This window comes from Malaclemys terrapin, chromosome 2, assembly GCF_027887155.1.
Source record: "Malaclemys terrapin pileata isolate rMalTer1 chromosome 2, rMalTer1.hap1, whole genome shotgun sequence".
Taxonomy (NCBI): domain Eukaryota; kingdom Metazoa; phylum Chordata; order Testudines; family Emydidae; genus Malaclemys; species Malaclemys terrapin.
In genome coordinates this window covers 88,290,453-88,311,292 of record NC_071506.1, presented here as the reverse complement: position 1 = coordinate 88,311,292, position 20,840 = coordinate 88,290,453, and the positions used below count along the sequence as shown (strand labels likewise).

Here is a 20,840-nt window from a genome sequence, read left to right as displayed (position 1 = left end):
GCTCTGGGGGTGGAGGCCCGGGACTCCTGCTGGTGCAGGGGGTGGGAGGAGAGGAGTAGGCAGCAGCATAGAGCTTGGGACCCCCGCAGGTGCTGGGGGAGGGGTTGGCGAGGCTGGCAGGCTCCCTACCCAGCTCCTCACGGCTCCCCAGAAGCAGCAACATGCCCCTCCCTCAACTAATATCTCCACACACAGCCCCCACCTTAAGCCCTCAGCCCCCAACACACCCAAACTCCTGCTGCTGTTGCTGGGGGAAAGCAAGGGGCGGTGGCCCGAGACTGCCGCAGCAGCAGCTGGTGCGGCTGGCCCAGGGGTAGCCCGAGCTGCTCAGGCGGCTTCCAGGCCAGCCGTACCGGCTGCTGCAGAAGTCATAGAGATCCCAGAAAGTCACGGAATCCATGACCTCTGTGACCTCCATGACAAACTCTCAGCCTTAGCCCTGATCACCGCCATGCATTTGGTGAAGACTCAGGAGGCAGAAGAGAGGCCAAACGGAAGAACCATATGCTGAAAGTGGCATTCTCCTAACACAAAATGCAGAAAATTCCTGTGGCTCGACAGAATTGCCACATGAAAGTCAGCATACTGAAAGTCCAGAGCAGTGAACCAATCATTCTGAGACAGTGTGGGAAGAACAGTTAATAGAGCAACCATGCAGCTCCCACCGGGTTGGCTGGGGAGCTCCCTCAATATATGACCCTGCCAACCCGACCCCCTTCTTGCCAGCTACTCCGACAGAGGGGAAAGTGGGTGGGTATTGGAATGGATGTGAACACCACATCTCGAAGAATAGTTACGAGAAGTTGAGTAACCATTTTTTCTTCTTCGAGTGCTTGCTCATATCGATTCCAATCAGGTGACTCCCAAGCTCTCCCCTGGAGGTGGGGTCGGAGTTAAGGAATCGCTGATCGGAGAACCGCTCTGCCGAAAGCTGCGTCCTCTCTAGCATGCTGGGTGATGGCACAGGGAGTGGAACACACGTGCATGGAAGACCAGGTTGCCGCTCTGCAGATCTCCAGGATGGGCACCTGGGCCAGAAAGGTGGCTGACAAGGCTTGAGCTCTTGTCGAGTGGGCCGTAATAGCTGGGGTGGGACCTTAACCAGCTCATAGCAGGTATGGATGCAGGCCGTGATTCAGGAAGAAATGTGTTGTGAGGAGACTGAAAGCATCTATTCTGTGACTGATACAAACAGTTGGTTCAATTTCCTGAAAGGCTTCATGCACTTGATGTAGAATGCTAGCGCAAGCCGGACATCTAGTGAGTGAAGCCTCTGCTCCTGTGCATTAGCATGCGGCTTGGGATAGAAGCCTGGCAGAAAGATGTCTTGGCCAATGTGGAATTGAGATAACACGTTGGGCAGGAACGCTGGGTGAGGCCTGAGTTGTACTTTGTCCTTATGTGTAGGGGGGGTCAGAGGTTAGCGCTTTTAACTCAGACACCCTCCTGGCTGATGTGATGGTGACCAGGAAAGCCACATTCCACTAGAGATACAGAAGAGAGCATATCACCAGTGGCTCGAATGGGGGCCCCATTAGTCTGGAGAGGACCAGATTGAGATCCCAAGCAAGTAGCGGCGGTCGGGACTGTGGATATAGCCTTTCCAAGCCCTTCAGGAAATGTCCTACCATAGGGTTGGCGAATACAGAGCATCCCAACTCTCCCGGGTGGAACGCCGAGATGTCTGCGAAGTGCACCCTGATGAATGATCCTGCCAATCCCTGCTGATTTAGATGCAGTAGATACTCCAGGATGAGTGGTAGAGATGCCTGAAGTGGAGATGCGCGCTGCTGTTCACACCTGCATGAGAACCTTTTCCACTTATCTAGGTAAGTGACCCTGATGGAAGGTTTCCTGCTATCAAGCAGCACCTCCCTCACCGAATCTGAGCATTGGAGCTCCATTGGGTTTAACCATAAAGCTTCCAAGCCATGAGATGGAAGGACTGGAGGTCTGGGTGAAGGAGGCGACTGTGGCCCTGTGTGATCAGATCAGGGTATAGCGGCAGTGTGACTGGGATGTCCACCAACAGCTCCAGAAGCATGGTGTACCAATGTTGGCATGGCCATGCTGAGGCCAGCAGAATTACCTCTGCCTTGTCTCTGCGAATCTTAAGCAGCACCTTGTGGATGAGTGGGGCCCGCGGGAAGGCATATATGAGGCTATGTCCCCAGGGTAGCATGAACGAGTTCAAGATGGAGCCCAGACTGTTTTTTTGGAAAGAGCAGAACGTTGCACTCTTCCTGTTGCTCCTAATAGATAGCTCTACCCAGGGAAACCCCCACCTTTGGAAGATGGAATGTATGACATCCAGACGGATGGACCACTCGTGGTTGCGAAACGACCTGCCAAGGTGGTCTGCAAGCTCGTTCCGTACTCCAGGGAGATAGCCCACTCCATTCATCTGGAGGTGTCCTATACAAAAATCCCACAGATGGAGAGCTTCCCGACAGAGAGGGGAGGAGCGAGCTCTGCCCTGATTGTTTATGTAAAACATGGCAGTGGTGTTGTCAGTCATCACCACCACGCACTGGCCCTGCATTCTGGACTGGAAGGTCTGGCAGGCTACTCGCACAGCTATGAGCTCCTAGATATTGATGTGGAGCGAGAGCTAGGCCTGCAACCACCAACCCTGCGTCTGTAGGTCTCCTAGATGGGTCCCCCCGATGAATCCATGAGAGTCATAGAGGGTTGAGGGGTGCTGAATGGAACTCCTTCGTGGACCATCCGAGGATCTAGCCACCAGTGGAGGAATTCTAGAACTCACTCCGGCACTGTCACTACTGAGTCCAAGCTGTCTCGACCTAGGCGATAAGTTGAGGCGAGCCATGCCTGGAGTGGCCTGAGTCTCAGTCTGGCATGCCTGATGATGCAGGTGCAGGCTGCCATGTGTCCGAGGAGGCTCAGGCATCCCCTTGCTGTTGTGGTGAGATATCACTTGAGAGTCAGGATGACATCTGTCATTGCTTGGAATCGGGACTCCGGCAGAAATTCTCTGCCTGTACCGAGTCCAGCACTGCCCCAATTAATTCTATTCTTTGGACCGGTGACAGCATCGGCTTGTTCATGTTGAGGAGGAGTCCTAGTCTCTCAAAGGAATCTCTGACTAACCGGACCTGGGACTCCACCTGCACCCTGGAGCACCCCCACAGCAGGTAGTCGTCAAGGTAGGGACACACCTGCACCTTCCTCTTGCAGAGAAAGGCTGCGACAACCGACATGCACTTGGGTGAACACTAGGGGGGCTGTCGAGAGACTGAATGGGAGCACAATGAACTGATAGTGTTTGTGGTTGACTACAAACCTCAGGAAATGTCTGTGCACCTGACGAATGGCTATGTGAAAGTACGCATCTTCCATATTGAAGGCAGTCTCACGGATCCAGGGAAGGTATGATCATGCTCAGGGAGACCATGCCGAACTTCAACTTCACCATGAACTGGTTGAGTCCTCGTAGGTCTAGAATTGGTCTGAGACCCCCCTTTGCCTTGGGGATAGGGAATTATCGGGAGCAGAATCCCTTGCCCCTTAACTCCTGAGGAACCTCCTCCACTGCCCCTATGGCAAGAAGCAATTGCACCTTCCTGTATAAGGAGTTGCTTGTGAGAAGGGTCCCTAAAGAGGGACAGAGAAGGGGGGTGGCAGGGAGGGGAGAAGCAGAACTGGAGAGAATATCCCACCTCTACCATGCGAAGCACCCAGCAATCCGATGTTATGTGCGACCACGCACGGTAGAAGTGGGACAGACGGTTCAGGAAGCATGGGGAAGAATACGGGATAGTGGGGGGATTGTGGGGGGTCCGTCCTCAGGCATCCCTTCAAAAGCCTTGTTTGGAGCCTGACGGTGGCTTAGTCAGGCCCTGTCCCTGCCCTGAAGGTGGAGTTGAAGGCCTGCACCTGTTATTTCTGTTCCTACGGTGGTAGGAGTCCTGCCTTGGGCAGGGCGGGTACTGCTGCTGCTGCTGGGGCTTGAAATGTTTGCGCTGGGCAGCAGGCGTGTGCATCCCCAGTGACTTCATAGTCCTATCAATCACCTGCCTTGCCCTCCCCCTAGCTTTCCAAACCTCCTCTGAAATCCCAGGTTAGGTGTCACCTTTTCTTCCTACCCCCACCCTGGCCCGTGTTACAGATGCCTTGATTTTAAATAATGACAATCTGCTCACCTATACATTAATTTTGTTCAGCCTCAGCAAAATGTGCTATTGTCTGATCTGCTACTCCAGGTGAGGGCTCCCTTTCTCTTCATTAGTACAGCCACCTTCTAGTAGGTATTTCAGGTTACAACATGTTGGGCTTATTTTGGTGTTTGGCTGAGTGTGATGGTTTTTATTTTTTTTAAAGGAGACTACCATTAGTCTCACACTTTGGCTCCCTAAACTCCCCCAGTAAATACAGTGCATTAAGGTACTGTACAGTAATTATTCCAGTCAGTGCTTCTCAGACACTGAGACCTAGCACACCCCCTATCATTTTGTACTCAATGTGATAACAGATTCTTCCTCGGATATATTTTAAAGCAGTCAACATGCCAGCCACTTGCAGCTCACACCACCACTTGGGAACCATTGATAAAAGCAATGGGTTTATGATTTTTTAAAGTTGACCACTTATTACAAATTAAAAATGGGTTGTATTAACCTTCCTCAGAGCCTCCTTCCTGTGTTCCTCAACTACTTTAACTGCAGAATTCAACATACTTTCAGTCATTGTCATTAACTGCCCTGGAAAGCTATATATTCAATCTCTTCCAGACTTTACGGGAAGTGCTTGATGCAGGACTGCTCTCATGTCTTCAGAAAATATGAGTGTGAGGTGTACAGCATTATTTTATATTAACTTACTTGAACTATGAAAATGACAATTGAAAAAATATTCCCCACTTCCCGACACTACTGGTACAGTAGCTATGCTACTTGCCCACATGACTTTGAACAGAACATACTTATTTTTCCTGTCCTTACTTTGTAGAGCAGATAGATATAGAACACCATCAGCACCACCGAAAGCTTTCCCCCACACAGGATCAGCATTATGCCCTAATACTACCACCATCACCAGGGTACTGGGACCTTTAACAACTACTTTTGGTGGTATCATCTCTGTACAGTATGCCTATCTACTGACGTGATGAGCCACTCTACAATAAAAGCAACTCACCACCTCCAGACTTCCTCAAATCCACATTCCACCTGCTCACCTCATGACTTCAGGAACAAGAAGGTATCAGCCCACCCCTCTTCAAGAAGGTTCTCATGGTGCCCACCAGATAAGTTTCCCCAATAACATATAGCAGCATCTTGGAGTCCCCATAGAGCAGTATCTGCAAGAACCCAAAGAGGTTTGAAGAGGAGACCATGTGGCATAGTGGACTGAGCATTCAGACCTGGGTTAATTTCTGGCTTTGTGACTGGCCTGCTGACTAACTTCAGGCAAACCACTTCATCTGTGTGTCTCAGTTTCCCCATCTGTAAAACGGGGATAATTACACTGATCTCATTTGTAAATCACTTTGAGATCTACTGCTGGAAAGTGCTATATGAGAGCTCTACTCTGAGAGCAGACTGGAGGGTGGAGATCAGCAGCAGCAACCAGACTGAACATGTTTCACATACATAGATGACTGGCTATAGTTTGGAGATATTTTAAAAATACATTGGAGGCATTGCTCCCCAATTAAAGTTATCATTAGTGCAAGGAAAAGCAGATTGGGGGGGCCTAACCAGGTTGACAGTATCCTATTCACATTTTTAAATGAACTTGCTGCCTAATTTATATATAGAGATGTTTTCGTGGTAAGAATCTTCCATCATACAAATATGTTTTGAGTGGCTTTCCAAAAGGGTATTACTTCTATAGCAGGACTGTTCTATTTCCTGAATGTATTGATTTCAGTTTTGTTCCCCAAGTAGTAACCGTAACCCTCATGCACATATACCCAACTATCACCCTTTAAACTTCTCTAGTTTTTCATGAAAAAGTTCCACTGTTGCTACCAACAGGTGGGAGCATTAGCACAGACAAGGCAGCAAGATCTGATGGCAATTTTACCAGTGTTGTGATGATTTGCACTGAACAAAGTTAAGACAACATGGTAATTAAAATATCTGCATCTGTCAGAAGCCTTTCTATGCAAATACTCCCCCTTGCTAACACCAGTGGAGCTGACTCACTGGTTGTGCTGGTGTGAAAATGTTCAGAAAACAGTGTGTGCAGGGGGAGGGGAACAGAACGCACTTTAACAATTGCTGAGACCTCTGTTCCGTCATTCATTAGCGAGCATTTAATTGCACTAATACAGCATTACCAACCCCCATATTTCAAAAATAATGAGTCAGGCCCTAAAAATTCATGATTTAAAAAAAACACTCAATTTGTATGTCAAAACGTGGGGAGGAATGGTTACTTGCCATCTGTTTTTTGAGCCTTTAGGGGTAACATGCATGTTTTTCTTGGCAACTATGAAGGCTAGAAACTTTTTAAAAATGAAAACTGAAATTCTCACTCAAATGACTAGTATCTGAAGATTTGTGGTTTTCCTTAAAACTCGAGACTTTCCCCAAAAACTCACAAGAGGTAGTAGTGCTGTTACTATTCTAAGAATATGTAGCTATCACTATGAAAATCTGTATGTAGAAGTAATTCAGTGGCTGAGGTAAACCAGAGAAAATAAATGAGTATAGTATTGAAAGTATGATTTGTGAGAACCGTCTTACTTCAGACCAACTCATGTGCACCTCACTCAAGACTCAAAACCTGAAATTTATGACCAGTGCACGGATGCATCCTGTCATACAGCAAGTGGTCGCATTTCCTAGATTACAATGGAAGTACCTCTCATTCAGCATTAACCACAAGTACCACTCGATTCTGAAAAAGTGACGAAACATAGCTTTGGTGGCTCCCCAAGTTTGTCACTGATTTCCAAATTAATGGTCTAAGAATGGAAATAAAAACTGCTGTTTTTTTTTTTTTTTTTAAATGGTGTCATTTTCTGCAAATTCAGCCTAGAATTGAAGAGCCAAGAGTGGTCCTTTTCTTCTCACGCATCATCAGCTAAAATCAAAAAGACCTATACTACTGAGGGCAAAAGTAGTACTTACATGTGCAAATCAACTGTTTTCAGTAGCTTTGTAACAAGGATAGCTGATTGTAACAAACGATTCTGTTAATGCACACTAAAATAGAATCCAGCTCACATTTAGCTGTACAGAAGAAACATAAGCTATGTGTAACACTACCCTGCAATTCAGACTATAGGAACATGAATGGCAGTATGGACCACAATGCTGGGGTGTAATGCCTGTGTGTGGATGTTGCATGCACAAATTAAAAGGTTACTAGTTTTCATTAATGTAGGCCTGTTTGAATAGGACTAAAGCCTGGTCTACACTGGGGGTGAAATCGACCTAAGATACACAACTTCAGCTACGAGAATAGCATAGCTGAAGTCGACGTATCTTAGTTCGACTTACCTCACGTCCTCACACTGCCGTGGCTCCCCCATCGACTTTGCTTCCGCCTCTCGCCGAGCTGGAGTTCAGCAGTCGACGGGAGAGCAATCGGGGATCGATTTATCACGTCTACACTATGCGATCCATACTTGTCCACAATGCTGGGGTGTAATGCCTCTGTGTGGATGTTGCATGCACAAATTAAAAGATGGGTAGTGTAGACATACCCTCAGGTTTGAGCTATGATGCCTGCAGTTGATGCCTGCAGTTTCCATACAGAGCAGTTAAAAGCTCAGCACTTTGGTGTGTACTGTCATTCACAGCCCCACAATCCAAACCACAGGGAAGCATAGACAAGCCCTTAGTTGCCAAAGCTAGCAGATAAGAATCAATAGACTAAGAACTGTTCTTTGTGCAAGATGCCGTTTTCACATACCCACTTTTCTGATTAAATCTACACTTAGGACATGTTTACAAAGACAACCCATCCACTACCTATGTACTTTTTATATAGCCCTCAAAATGTGACCAACTTTCAAGTATTTAAAAATAGAAATAATTTTATTTCCTTATCTCATATAAGAAATAGCTTGATTATAGTGTGGTTATGTTAGTTGGTTTTGTGCATGTGCAAAGAACTCATTTGAAGGGAAACAGTAAAAAAAAATTTTTTTGCATTTACTTTTGTGGTTAATTTCATGGTCATACTTATTTCTTTCAGGACTCCAGAACTGTGGAAGTTCGGTCACCTGCACAGCCTCTCTGTAGTGGTCAATAGCTTATTATACTATACTAGCAGAATATAGCTGTGACAGCAAGTCAGTCGAAAAGGGAGAGGCGGTTTCTCTCAAGAAGCTGTGACCAACCCCATGAAAAGATACGAACACTGGGAGTGATTTGTTCAGTGTCCTTGCTAAGATGGGCTGCTGTGTTTTGTACTAGTTGTAGCTGTAGCTATGAGAGCGAAGTGGCTTCCTTCCTAGATATGAATTGCAACAAATAAGCTAGGAGGACATGAATGCAGAGCACAATGGCTAGGTCTGTATCAGATAAAATGAGATACAATCTTTTGCCATAGATGGAAGTGGCTGTTTAGACACCCAATAGCACTGAGGACCACAGGTTTTACAATACAAGGGCAAATGCCCTTGGTCATGGGCGATGAGATACCATAGCAGCACCTCCATCTTGCATGAGTTCAGCTGTAGCCAGCTGCTTTTCATCCAGGTGATAAGACTTCAGCAAAGCATCTAAAAAGCTGGGAAACGGTGCTGTTTATGTTTAATTGAAAAGGGCTGTGGAGCTGGATGGCACCTGTGTACTATCCACACATCAGCCTCTGTTGTCTCACCAGCTCTCCCAATGGCTTCACACAGATGTTGAATAAGATGAGGAGATACCTGCATTGTGCGACTCAATAGGCAAGCACTGTGAAGGTGGAGGACCAGTAATTCACAATGAGTCACTAGATTCCCTTTGAAAGGAGGGACCCAAGCAATTTCAGGATGTTTCCATTCAACCATACAGCTTCTTGAAGACAGGCCACTTATATTTGGTGACCCTATGGTACCAAATGCCACAAAGGTCCAGCAGGTTAAATAGGGATGTTAATTCCTTTGTCCATGGATAGGTCATCTAAAGTAACAAGTGCTATCTCCGTACTATGCCCCAGCCTAAAGTGTAACTGAAGGATCTTAGAGACTGGCAGCTGACATGTGACAGCGGAGATTATTGGCTATCTTTTTGATCTGCTTGCTTAGAAAATGGAGGTTCTATCTTTTAACATCCAGGAAAGGCGGGGGTCAATTACAAAACATTATATGCCAACTGCCATCAATAGTGAAATAATGATTTTACTTGTGGGAATTGATTTAATTCTTGAAAAGTGTGTTTTGTGTTTTTGTTCGTAGATTCTGCTTGTTGGTCTTGCTTGTCTATATGTGTTCTCCATCAAACTAAAAAAAGTTGGGGAAATTGTGCATTTAACTTCATACTTGACTTCATGGCCTTTATCATTTTAGCCTGGCTGCGGATGATCTTTTCTGTGAAATAAGAGGATAATACCTCACAGTGAGAGGTGGTATATTCTGGAGTAAATCACAGGCAGTCTGGATTTATGAAGCAATTTAGACTCCTAGAAAGTGCTACAAGGGGACTTTGCTATTTACTAAAGCAGTAGACTCCATCTTCACTTCCTTGGTCAGAAGGCTGTTGGATGAGTATAAAAGCAAACAGATAAGCCCAGAGGGCTCCAATATAAATACAAAAGAAGGTATGTTATTTTTTTTACCACAACACTCAGAATATTTTTAGTTTGTTTACTGTGTCTGACTATCCAACATGTGAAAACTGATCACTAACAGTTTACTGCAAACTTTATGCTTAAATTATTTATCAACATTAGCTACAACAAACAAGGCAGTATGGCAAGCTATAAGGCAAACTAGGTACACCTATTTGGCACAGAAATACAGATCTACTGTATAAACTTGAATCAGTAAGTCTCAAAACAAAAAAGACACTGTCACATTTTTAATAGTTTATTAACACTTTATGCTTTGTAATACCCTTAAAACCTTTATAATAAGTTTTGCTTACCGATGTTATCCTTTCCCATTTGGCAAAGGCCTTTTGTCCCCTGAGAGACATTAACAGAGCTCAAGCTAGTGTTTTGTTGGTTTATTTCCTGTATGCACATCCGCTTCAATCATAGCAGGAACATGCAAGACTGACTGACAGCGCTTGTCAACTGCTTTTAGAGAAGCAGTAGGAATGCATAAAAAGATTGCACATTGGTGCAGGTTGCAGAGTTTTTTTTAAATGTGCTCAATAAAGTGGTAGACTAATTTATTTACTATAGTAATTTTGAAGTAGGTTAAATTTGGGAACTAAATTACTACAGAAATGCATTAAAAGACAATGAAGTATTTTCTATTTAACTGAATTTCTGAAGTGTTATACATTTTTTAAAGTGCTATATCCATAAAAAAATTAACATACTGTACTATGTATTTGGGATCAAGAGGTTTTTGTTAACATCTTGCCCTAGCGGGCAAGCAAAAATGCAATCTGTGTTCTCCATTAAACTAAAAAAAGTTGGGGAAATTGTGCATTTAACTTCATACATGACTTTATGGCCTTTATCATTTAACCGTACTCTCACTATTAGCAGTGGGGATTATATTTCCCCATGCTGACATACACAAATAAGCAGGCACACAAAGTAAGAAGTTCTAACCATTTCAGGAACAGACAAACAATTTAATCCATATTACATAATTCACTGAATACAGTTGATCTCATCCAAAGTCACTCCTGAGAGCAAAATAGTTTTAGCATTACATTTTATATACAGCTATGAAGGATTACTGGAAACCAAAAGAGTCTCCTTATATCAGGAGCACTCATGTTATGTATATTGTTACGATGCCTGTTTGCACTTTTAGTCTGCACATATTACTTCAAGCATAACAATTTCCACCTGCTTTGTATTTATAAAAATTCATATTAATTGGCTGATTTTATAATCATTTTTATCTCAATATAGGTGCCCTTTTCCATTCTAAAGTACTGATGCCTGACATCCAACATAAATGGGCGGCACTGAGAAATGACTTTCTCTGCTCTATAGCCCTGAAAATGCTGGGCATTATTACAAATCTTTGCATACACTAGTTTATGATTGCTTTGTCTGAAGCAAACTACATCCTGCACACTATAGCTTTTTTTTGTTACTTTACATGTTATCAGCTTTCCTTTAAGGAACAGGCTTATACAGTCAAATGTATCACCATTTTGACAGAGCACAAGTTGGAGAATTGTATTGGTTTCTGAACCAATGGAATCAAAATAATCAAGACTTTAGAATATTTTTCCAGTCATTAAGCTGAGAGGAGACTTGAATGCAGATACTGGAACATACAAATGGAAACATCTGTACTTGCATGCTTTTAAGTGAAAGGATAAGCATTATTTGTATTTTCTTTGTTGTCTTCCTCGTACATATGCAAGATGTTTTTATAAAAGTTTACCACAGATAGCAATGACAGAACATGATGTAATTATATTTTTCATTAAAAAGCACTAGAAATCAAAGGCAACCAAGATAATGAATGTTTCCCTAGAACATTTTTCTCAGCTACACAATGTGTGTATACACCAAGGTCTAACACACTTAGCTGCACCACATCAAGTCAAGCTGTCCAAGTACATACACAATTTTGCCTACAGGAGTATATCCCTTCCAGAATTTGTCATTTTACAAGTAATTCCCTGTGTTGGATTATGCTTAGTCAGAAGTATGGATATATTTTTTTCCAATACTACCATCTACTTGGTTTTATGACCTGTATATCAGAAATGAGGCAAGATGTAAGATTAAGTGCAGGGAAGCATTTCAGACCCAATAAATGCATTCTCTAAAACTTAGATATATATGGTTAATAACAGGTAAATTTGCCAAGAGTTGCATGAAAGTTTTTTTGTTTATTGGTTTTGGGGGGAAGTTAAATAATTGAGGCTTGCTCAGCAAACATCAACTCCTCTGCATCATGGAAATTCATTATGGGTGTTTGAATAGAAAAAAAATGTATTTAAGAATATCAATTAAAATGGAGTTACAAAGAGAACTGATAGATTAGTAAACTTGAATGGTGTACCCTTTATGAAACTAAAGGAGAATCTGCCCCTGGAAGATACCCAACAGACCCAAAGATGCAACAGAAGGTTGACTGTTATACACCCACACAATCCAAGTAAATATTTAAAAACCAAATACTGAAAACATTTGTCTCCCAATATTTATACCTGCTGGATACCCACATTATCTCCATGTCTCAAAATAAGTTAGATAATTATCTGTTCTATAGCTGAAAGCAGCCAAAAAAACTGTTCAGAACTTCATAAATAGAATGGGAACCCTTAATGTTTTTTTTCAAGCTTCAAATACAACAGTCTAAGCCAAAGATTGAAAGTAAATTGAAAAATATTCATTTGTTACAAGAAGCAAATTACCATGAACAATGAATTTGTTAGGAATCCCTCTAAAAGTATGACACACACAAACAGGCTACCCAGCAGAAAATCTGTTAATTTTATTTCTGTTTTAATGTTAAATATCATGGGACAGGATTGTAAGGATGAAAAACTGCCAATAACTGCCTCACAAGGGATAAGAAAGAAATTCTGCCATGATATTAGCAAAGTAAGGTAAAGGAGAAAATTTACACAGTAAGAGGCACCATTTCTCCCCAGAAAACCTCTTGTCATATTCCTGAACAAGTGGGATTAGCAATCTAATAAATCATCTTTCAAGAGGTAACAGCAACAGATAAAATTTTAAAGGATTATTAAAATAACATTTACAAGACTCTGAACAATTTTTGAACTCTTATTAAAACCACAGAAAGAAAGAACAATTCTTTATTTATGAATTTTCATAAAGGACTGAATGTGCAACTGACACCTGCTATTGATGATTTAATGTACAATTTTGTCCAGTAGCCGAACAGTTTGTCTTTTTTTAATTGTGTTTTCTAACCGTGCGAGATCATTAAAGGCAAAGCCTGTATGACGCTGTACACAAAAATGGTCACTTGGGCCATACTACCAATGAAGTGGTAGGTAAACAAATCTTTTTCTGGCCAAGAAAAAAAAAGGAAGCTGCATTCTGCATGCTTCTCTCTCTCTCTCTCTCTTTTTACAAGATGAATTTCCCTAGAAAGAATCCAATGAAAATGGCTGCAATTACAACAAGAAGTGAAGGAAGAGGATTGGAGCCATTCTCTCTGAGGGCCAAGGCTGTGGGTGATCCAGATTTATCGGAGTGTGTTACCTTTCTGAGCCTCAAGCCTTCCTCCTGAAAAGAACACATGGAAGAAATTCATGAATATGGAATCATAGTCTTCTTAATGGTGAAAATTTAACCAGGAGACTGAATCTCTTTGGTAAGTATTTCAACCAGGTCATACAAAATCATTTTAGAAGTAGCTGTACTATTACTTTTTAAATTGAAAAAAAATCAAGATACTACAAGATTCAAAATAAGAGTACATTTATCAAGTTACAATTTCTCTTTTCCAATACCTAATCCACATGTATTCCACCCTGTTTGTGTATATAACTGTTAGTAAAAGTAATAAAACTCTTATCTTGCACACTGAAAAATCCATCTTTAATTTACACAAAAATTTTAAGTAAATGAAACAACTCCCCAATAGCTAATATTTATATTTTGTGATTTCCCCATGTGCTTTGATATCACAACTACTGTTTAGGAGTTAGCTTTATTTCAGATTTCTTTATACATTAAAATGTTATTATTGACAATATAGGAACTGTCATATACCCAACAGTTACAATGACAACATATAATTGTGTACTGATAAGTTATAATTATGGAAGTACTACTACACGCAGGATGTTTGAGTACCACCTTGGAAAACGGCACTTCTTATTTCACTGCATCTTAAAAATATATATAATTGGTTTAGTTTCAAATTCTCATCAGTGGAAAGAAAAAGATACTGACCATAAACAACTGATGAGTGTTTACATTTAACATTAACTTGTGCTCCACACATTCATGGAATAATAATTCCTAGATGATTTATAAACAGATTTAAAAATAAGCTCACTTACTTCTGAAATTGACACAGAAGTGGAGTTTTTAAGATGAGGAGAGAAGTGATAGCTTAGCTAACAGTGCTGCTAAAGAAATAGCTACATTTGATCAATCCCTATTTCTTAGGAGAACAAGAAAATTATATAGCACATGATCCTTGTTATACAGATAATTGTACCTACTTTGTTCATTCTAAGAAGTATTCCCCAAAGTATTTCCCCTTTTTAAGTTTTATGCAGATAAAACTTCAAAAGTTAAGTTTTATCTGCATGCATCTATACAAATCCATGTCTTTTAATCACCTGTTTAGGAGTAACTCATTTTAATAGGAAACTCATTACAACAGAACTTACTCTCAGGTGCCGATTTTCATCTGACAGTTTCATCACATCAGCCTGAAGTCTTTTGCACTCTTCCACTAGTTTCCTTGTTTCAGTATCATTAAGAGAGACACTATGTGGTTTTGGCATCGGTCCATCCTGTTTAGATGTATTCAGGACTGGGGCAGATTTGCTTGCTTCTACATCATTCTGCAAATATTAAGAATAACCTGAGAATTTTAATTTTCTAGATCCAAATAAATATTTACAGCTTAATATAAACATTGAAAAAATTAAACTACTGCTACAATGTATTTCAAATGAAGTTCATATCTGAGGTCATCCAAAACACAGCATTAAAAGGCACAAGAACATAGCATTGTTTGCATTTAGCACAATGCCACTGAGAAAAAAGCCAATCCTTATACTTCTTGAGTTATCACTGACCCAACAGGCATCCAAATGATAACGTAAAACGTGAACTTCCATTTTTATATAAAAGAAAAAGAAAAAAATTAATAGGAAGCAATAAAAAACGGCTAAAATTAGAAAGATGAAATCCAGGATACACAAGTTCTGTTAACGATTGAGGTATGATAAGGAAATAAAAATATTTTTAACTTTGAGTGCTTCCCATGCAAGGAGCTCAAAGCACTTTACAAATATTGATTAAACCTCACAGCATCTCTGAGAGGAAGGATTCCACTAATTTTGAATATGGGTGAACAGAAGCAAAGAGGTTAAGTGATTGCACAAGGTCACGCAACAAGATTGTGACAAAGCTGGAAATATAATCCAGGAGTCTAGATTCCCACATCCCTGCTCTAGACGTTAAACAATCTCCAGTGGACATTAAAAATACCATTCCATACAGTGGTGACCTGGATTAACTATACAGTTAAATGGAATTATAAAACAAATGGAGATAATAGTAATTAATATCATAGTAAATTATATTAGCACTACTGTATTTTTTTCTGATTAACTATGCAGTTACTTTTACTTAGGTCACCACTCTATTGCACCTCTTCAAATAGCAAGTAAGCAGTCTGAAAGTTAAATACCAAATCAAAGATTATAAATAACTAAACTTAATATGGCAATTATGTAAAAACAGAAGATATCTTGATTTCAATATGCAGAAAAAACGAAGTTCTTTATAATTAACTGAACTTCATTAGTAACAATTCAAGCTGCTACTGGTTATCTCATTACACCTGCTTACATTTTACAACATATTCTACTGTATGGTCATAAAGAGCCTAAGGGCCAAATCCTGCTGTCTTCCATAGGTAGCATCCATTAGATTCAACAAAATTACTTGTGTGGGAGAGCACGATATGGCACTTAGTTTATTGCTGGTTTGCGGGCTAACTAGGAATTGCTTTAAAACACACAAACTCCACTAGAGCCCTATAGCTTTTAGCTCCCTGGAACAAACCTGCTTCTTCTGCTGTCTGACCTCACTGACTGGTTCCTTCGTGTCAATCTTCTGGCTATAACTGACAGGTGTCTGAAGAAAGTTGCTGCTCACTGGAGTGAAATACTTGTATCCTGGTGTAGGTAAATCCTGAGGTGGCAGGTGAGCCATACCCTCAGTACTCGGCAGTTTTCTCATTGCAAGATTTAAGGGAGTGACTAAACCAACGGCTAAAGGATTAGGTTCTGCAACCCCACGCTGCTACTCAGAAAAACATAAACATTATGTACAAGCAGTAATATAAAGGTACCAAGTACAAAAAGTTTTATACAATTAATTGCAACCTTCATTTGACCCCTTTGTGTGTATCCATTATAATGCAGACTTTAATTACATCACCACATACTATTTTTTTCGAATGAACTTCTGCCTCATTCCGTGGACAAGATGGATGGTTCTTAGGGCTCTGAAGTGAATTAGGTTGTTGTCTGCAAGACCCCTGCCTAGGCTTATGAATGCAGAGACATCAGAATTGACAATATTGAGGTAGCATGCTTTCAATACACAGGCCTGGGAGTTCTACTCTTCAAAGTCCTGCTCCCTTGTAATTTCTGAGTAACTGACAGCAAATTGTTATTTTGAATGTCAGACAGTGCAGAGAGGACAGGGCCTCTTCAATTTACACAGCTTGAAATTATCATCATCTGCCACACAATTTGAATGGATTTTGGTGCAGACAGGTAAAAAGTTGAAAGATGGACATAGAGCCCAAGAGTATCTGTACTAAGCCCAAGTGCAGCACCTCCTTTTTGAGGAAAGCCGAACTCAAAATTACAGGTTTGAAATGACTGATTAAAGTTCATTTTTAAATGTACATCAATACTTTCATTAATATTCAAATAAAGGTTTAGTGTATGAAAGAAGTCTTGCACATAATACTGAAAAGTCTCATTTGTTTACCCAATCTGTTGAAACCCAGCCAAGAATATTAAAGTATCAAAATGAGGGCTGAAAATTAATGCAATATTTATCTATTGATATTCTTAAAACTCACAAATTCTAAATGTTGTACCATCTGTAAGGGCCACACCACAATTTGTAATAACTATCCACAGAAAGTTATTCCTCCGAGGCAAAGGCGTATTTAGCACAGTTCACCAACTGTACACCAGTATGTTCACTTAATATGGTATAACAATTTCCTGTTTCATGTTTGCAGTGTCGTTGTAGCCATGTTGGTCCCAGGAATATTAGAGACACAAGGTAGGTGTTCTTTTATTGGACCAGCTTCTGTTAGTGAAATAACACTGGGGAGAGGGATAGCCCAGTGGTTTGAGCATTGGCCTGCTAAACCCAGGGTTGTGAGTTCAATCCTTGAGGGGACCACTTAGGGATCTGGGGCAAAATCAGTACTTGGTCCTGCTAGTGAAGGCAGGGGGCTGGACTTGATGACCTTTCAAGGTCCCTTCCAGTTCTAGGAGATAGGATATCTCCATTAATTAATTAATAAAAGCTTTTGAGCTACACCGACCTCTACTTCAGGTCAACTTCAGTTTGTCAATAGAAGATATTACCTCACCCACCTTGTCTCTCTAATTGTAGACTAAGTACGAATATACTTGTTCATAAGCCGAATTTTTTTTTTTTTTTTTGTAAAAAAGGGAAGCACCAGAGACGGGGGTCAGCTTATGAACGGGTATAGAGAGAGCGAGAGGTGGGACACAGCCCCTCTCCCCAACAGAGGGAGTAAGGAGAGGCTGCACAGCCAGCAGAGCCAGAAGGGAAGAGCTGGGGCTAGAGTCTCTTCACTTCTGGCCACACTGCTCTCCCCCCAGCCTCTGAAGCAGCTGCAGCTCCGGGGCTGGCAGGCTGCAGCCGTGCCATTCGGCCCCACCCCCCAGAGCAGGCTGGGCCGCGCCACCTGGCCTGATGGAGAACGCTGCGGTCATGCCGCCCGGCCCAGCCCGCTGGAACATGCTGTGGCTGCGTTGCCCAGCCTGCCGGAGCAGCTCCAGCCAGGCCAGAGACATCCTCCCCTGACCCTCCCCAGATAAGGTGGGAAGGGATGGGATGGGGAGAGTGTGGGTGTCCCAGGCTAGGGGTGGGGTCATATGGGGGGTGGTCACAGGGGTTACTCCCCTGACTCCCAGCTTCTCCCCCCAAAAAATTTCCCCATCAGTTGCTGTCCCGGCCCGTCAGGGTAAGCAGCTGGCGCGCCAGGACACTTTGTTTACTTAGGTTTACCTCCGTGCCTGCGGACGCTCGAGGTAAACAAACCATCTCGGCCCAACAGCGGCTTATCCTGATGGCCCAGGAGCCAAAGTTTGCTGACCCCTGAATTATTTTCCATTTTTACCTATCCATCTTGGGGGCATGGGGGGGAGGGGGCGGCTTATAAACGAACCGGCTTATAATTGTGTATATACGGTAATTCAGTTCATCACCAGAATGGTAAAGTTAATTAAGGTAAAAGGGGAATATGTGGGAATATGAAATAAAAGCTAAAGGATAAAAGAGGGACACTTGTCAAATAAATGTTAAATTTGCCTTCCTTCCCCTATTCCCAGGTCTATTCAAGTTAGATGACAAGTACACTCTGCATTAGACAACATAGCCTGTATTATACTGAGGTATAAAAATACAAGGAACCCCAATGGAGAATAGTACGGGGTAAGTTTGGTTGCTTTTAAAAAATATGGCTCCAATATTTCAGAGCTAAACCATTTATCTCAAGAGCATGTTCAGATTTTGTAAAACCATATCATGTAGTGAAAACAAAAAGCAAAAAGCCAGCTAGCAATGTGTTTAGGGGTTAAGAAAAAACTATTTTTTTTTAAATTAAGTTACCCGTTTGCTAATTTTCTTACTTTTGGTATCTGGGACGTTCAGCACAATGTTTATTATCATAGCATCTTTAAAAACACTCAGATAAACTGAAATTGCTGCAAGATCTTAAAAGGCTAATATAACATCACTTAGTTTCTGACTTACCAGTTTATCATTTTCGTTGGGCATTTCAAACACACATCTCAATTTGGAGTCCATTAGGTCATCCGGTTTTGCTTCTTTCCACTAAAATGACAATTTTTATGGTTATTTAACATACAAGGTTCATGCAAACCAAATCCAGACATTTCCTAAGTGATTTGCTTTTATACCTTCTCAATTCTCAAGTTTGAATATTGCCTTTATTTCAGCTACAATTTTCAGACTCTAGCTTTTAAACAATTCTCAACACCATTATTCTACAAATTATAATGAATAATGGAAGCTAGAGATGTGTAAAACTAAAGTCTGTAAATAAAGATGAAAAACAGAATGCAACTTATGAAGCAACTTTTGATTTTAAAAGCAAAGAACTAAAAGATGTTTTGCTAAGATACAGAAAAGTCTGTACTGTATTTTATAATGGCAGTATTATCTCATTAACATGATCCTATATTTTCAAAAACACCTTTCAGAGTAATTTTATTACTACAGGAGATCAGACTAGATGGGTCATAATGGTCCCTTCTGGCCTTGGAATCTATGAATCAATTAGTTCTCCTTACCCTAGATTTCTGAACTAATTACCACTTTGCAGCTTTTAATACATTACTGTTTGGGCCTATAGAAATATTTCATAGCAGCTCAAACATTCTGAATTATAGTACTGTCAAATATACTCAACTATAAGAAAGGCTGGAATATCCCCTCCTTCCAGATAACTGGTATTTAAAATACTGCCACTTAAAATATGTCTTAGGCTTACTGAGTTCCAGATGTCAGCTGCAATTCTTGAAAACATCCACAACTATTCCCAACCCTCTCCTGCTGCCAAACACCCTTTTTATGGCTAAGTAAGCATTTAAAGTTTAAAAAACAGTCACAAGACTTCCTCCTAAGAATGGTAAACAAAAATGGCCCCTTACAAGCTTTAAGATTCAGAACAGCCACAAAAATTGTATATGTCCACTAGGGGGCAGAGCTTAGTCAAATCACTCCCAAATAGAAATAAAAGTGTTTCCATGACACACTAATGAACACAAAGAGGTATTACATACTGTCTTATCTGTTAAATAGAATATAAAGAATGTTTATAAAGGCATCCCAGGACACTAATAATATTAAGCACCACTCAGCACTGATCTGATATTGAAACCCTGTGATATATCAAGATTTTCTATAAATGAGTTGAGGAAAATTGTAGTATGTAAGATATAATTTTTTGGATGTCCATTTTAAATACACGGTGCGTCTTTCATAAGCCATTTGATTTTTTGGGAATAGATTTAATATTTCAAAGTTAGTTTATACCAAACAAATTATAATCCTAGCCAGACAGAAAAGCGGTTCAGACAACAACGTAGCTTTCTGGAGGCTACTTCATGTCCCTCCACCTTGAAACACTTTTTTAAAATTACTTATCTGTAATTGTTCTACAAAGATATACACCTCAACAAATAACTGCCCTTGGGTCTCCTGCTCCTGTGTATGGACACAGAGCAATTCCCTAGGCTCAATTTTTGAGCTGCTGGTTCCAGCATGGGCATATCTTGACCCACTTTGCTGCAGAAAAATGGCCCAACACTCCGAAAGTCAATTCCCTCTGAATTGGAGATCAAATTATTCCCAAGGGAACAACATTTAAAACAATAAAATATTAACCAGTTACAGATTACTCAATTCTGTTACAAGCCTGCTGAGCTTCAGTGAATTTAGTTTTTTGTAAAACCTGGTTTATGGCCTTTGCCCTTTTGTCTACTCTGAGTTACCCAGGTGAGGATCTTGGGAGTGCACCATGGCTAACCAAGCAAGTTCTTGGACCCATTCCCTGAATCTGAAGGCACATGGTTACCAGATCCCTGGGGCCAGGGGGACTCTCTTTCTCTCCGCCTCCTGAAGGAGACATTGAGGCCTTGAGGTTAGAGGACCCTTCAGAACTAACAATAGTGGAACAAATATCTCCAGAAATATGGACCATCCACCACTTCCTGGATCTGTGATAGTAGCTTTTCTTCCTAGAAGACAGTGCTCCAGCACACAAG

General features: G+C 41.3%; 1 protein-coding gene across 1 annotated transcript in view; it reads right to left on the bottom strand.

Annotated features, from left to right (window-relative positions):
* Positions 1 to 9,978: 9,978 nt before the first annotated feature.
* VAPA (VAMP associated protein A) overlaps positions 9,979 to 20,840 on the bottom strand; it is a 44,400-nt gene continuing 33,538 nt past the window's right edge. The window contains exons 4-6 of the mRNA XM_054021235.1: positions 18,805 to 18,885; positions 14,427 to 14,603; positions 9,979 to 13,308 (exon numbers count right to left, since the gene is read on the bottom strand). Of these exons, the coding sequence (XP_053877210.1) occupies positions 13,150 to 13,308; positions 14,427 to 14,603; positions 18,805 to 18,885 (417 nt within the window). The 3' untranslated portion in view covers positions 9,979 to 13,149. The remainder of the gene's footprint in view (positions 13,309 to 14,426; positions 14,604 to 18,804; positions 18,886 to 20,840) is intronic.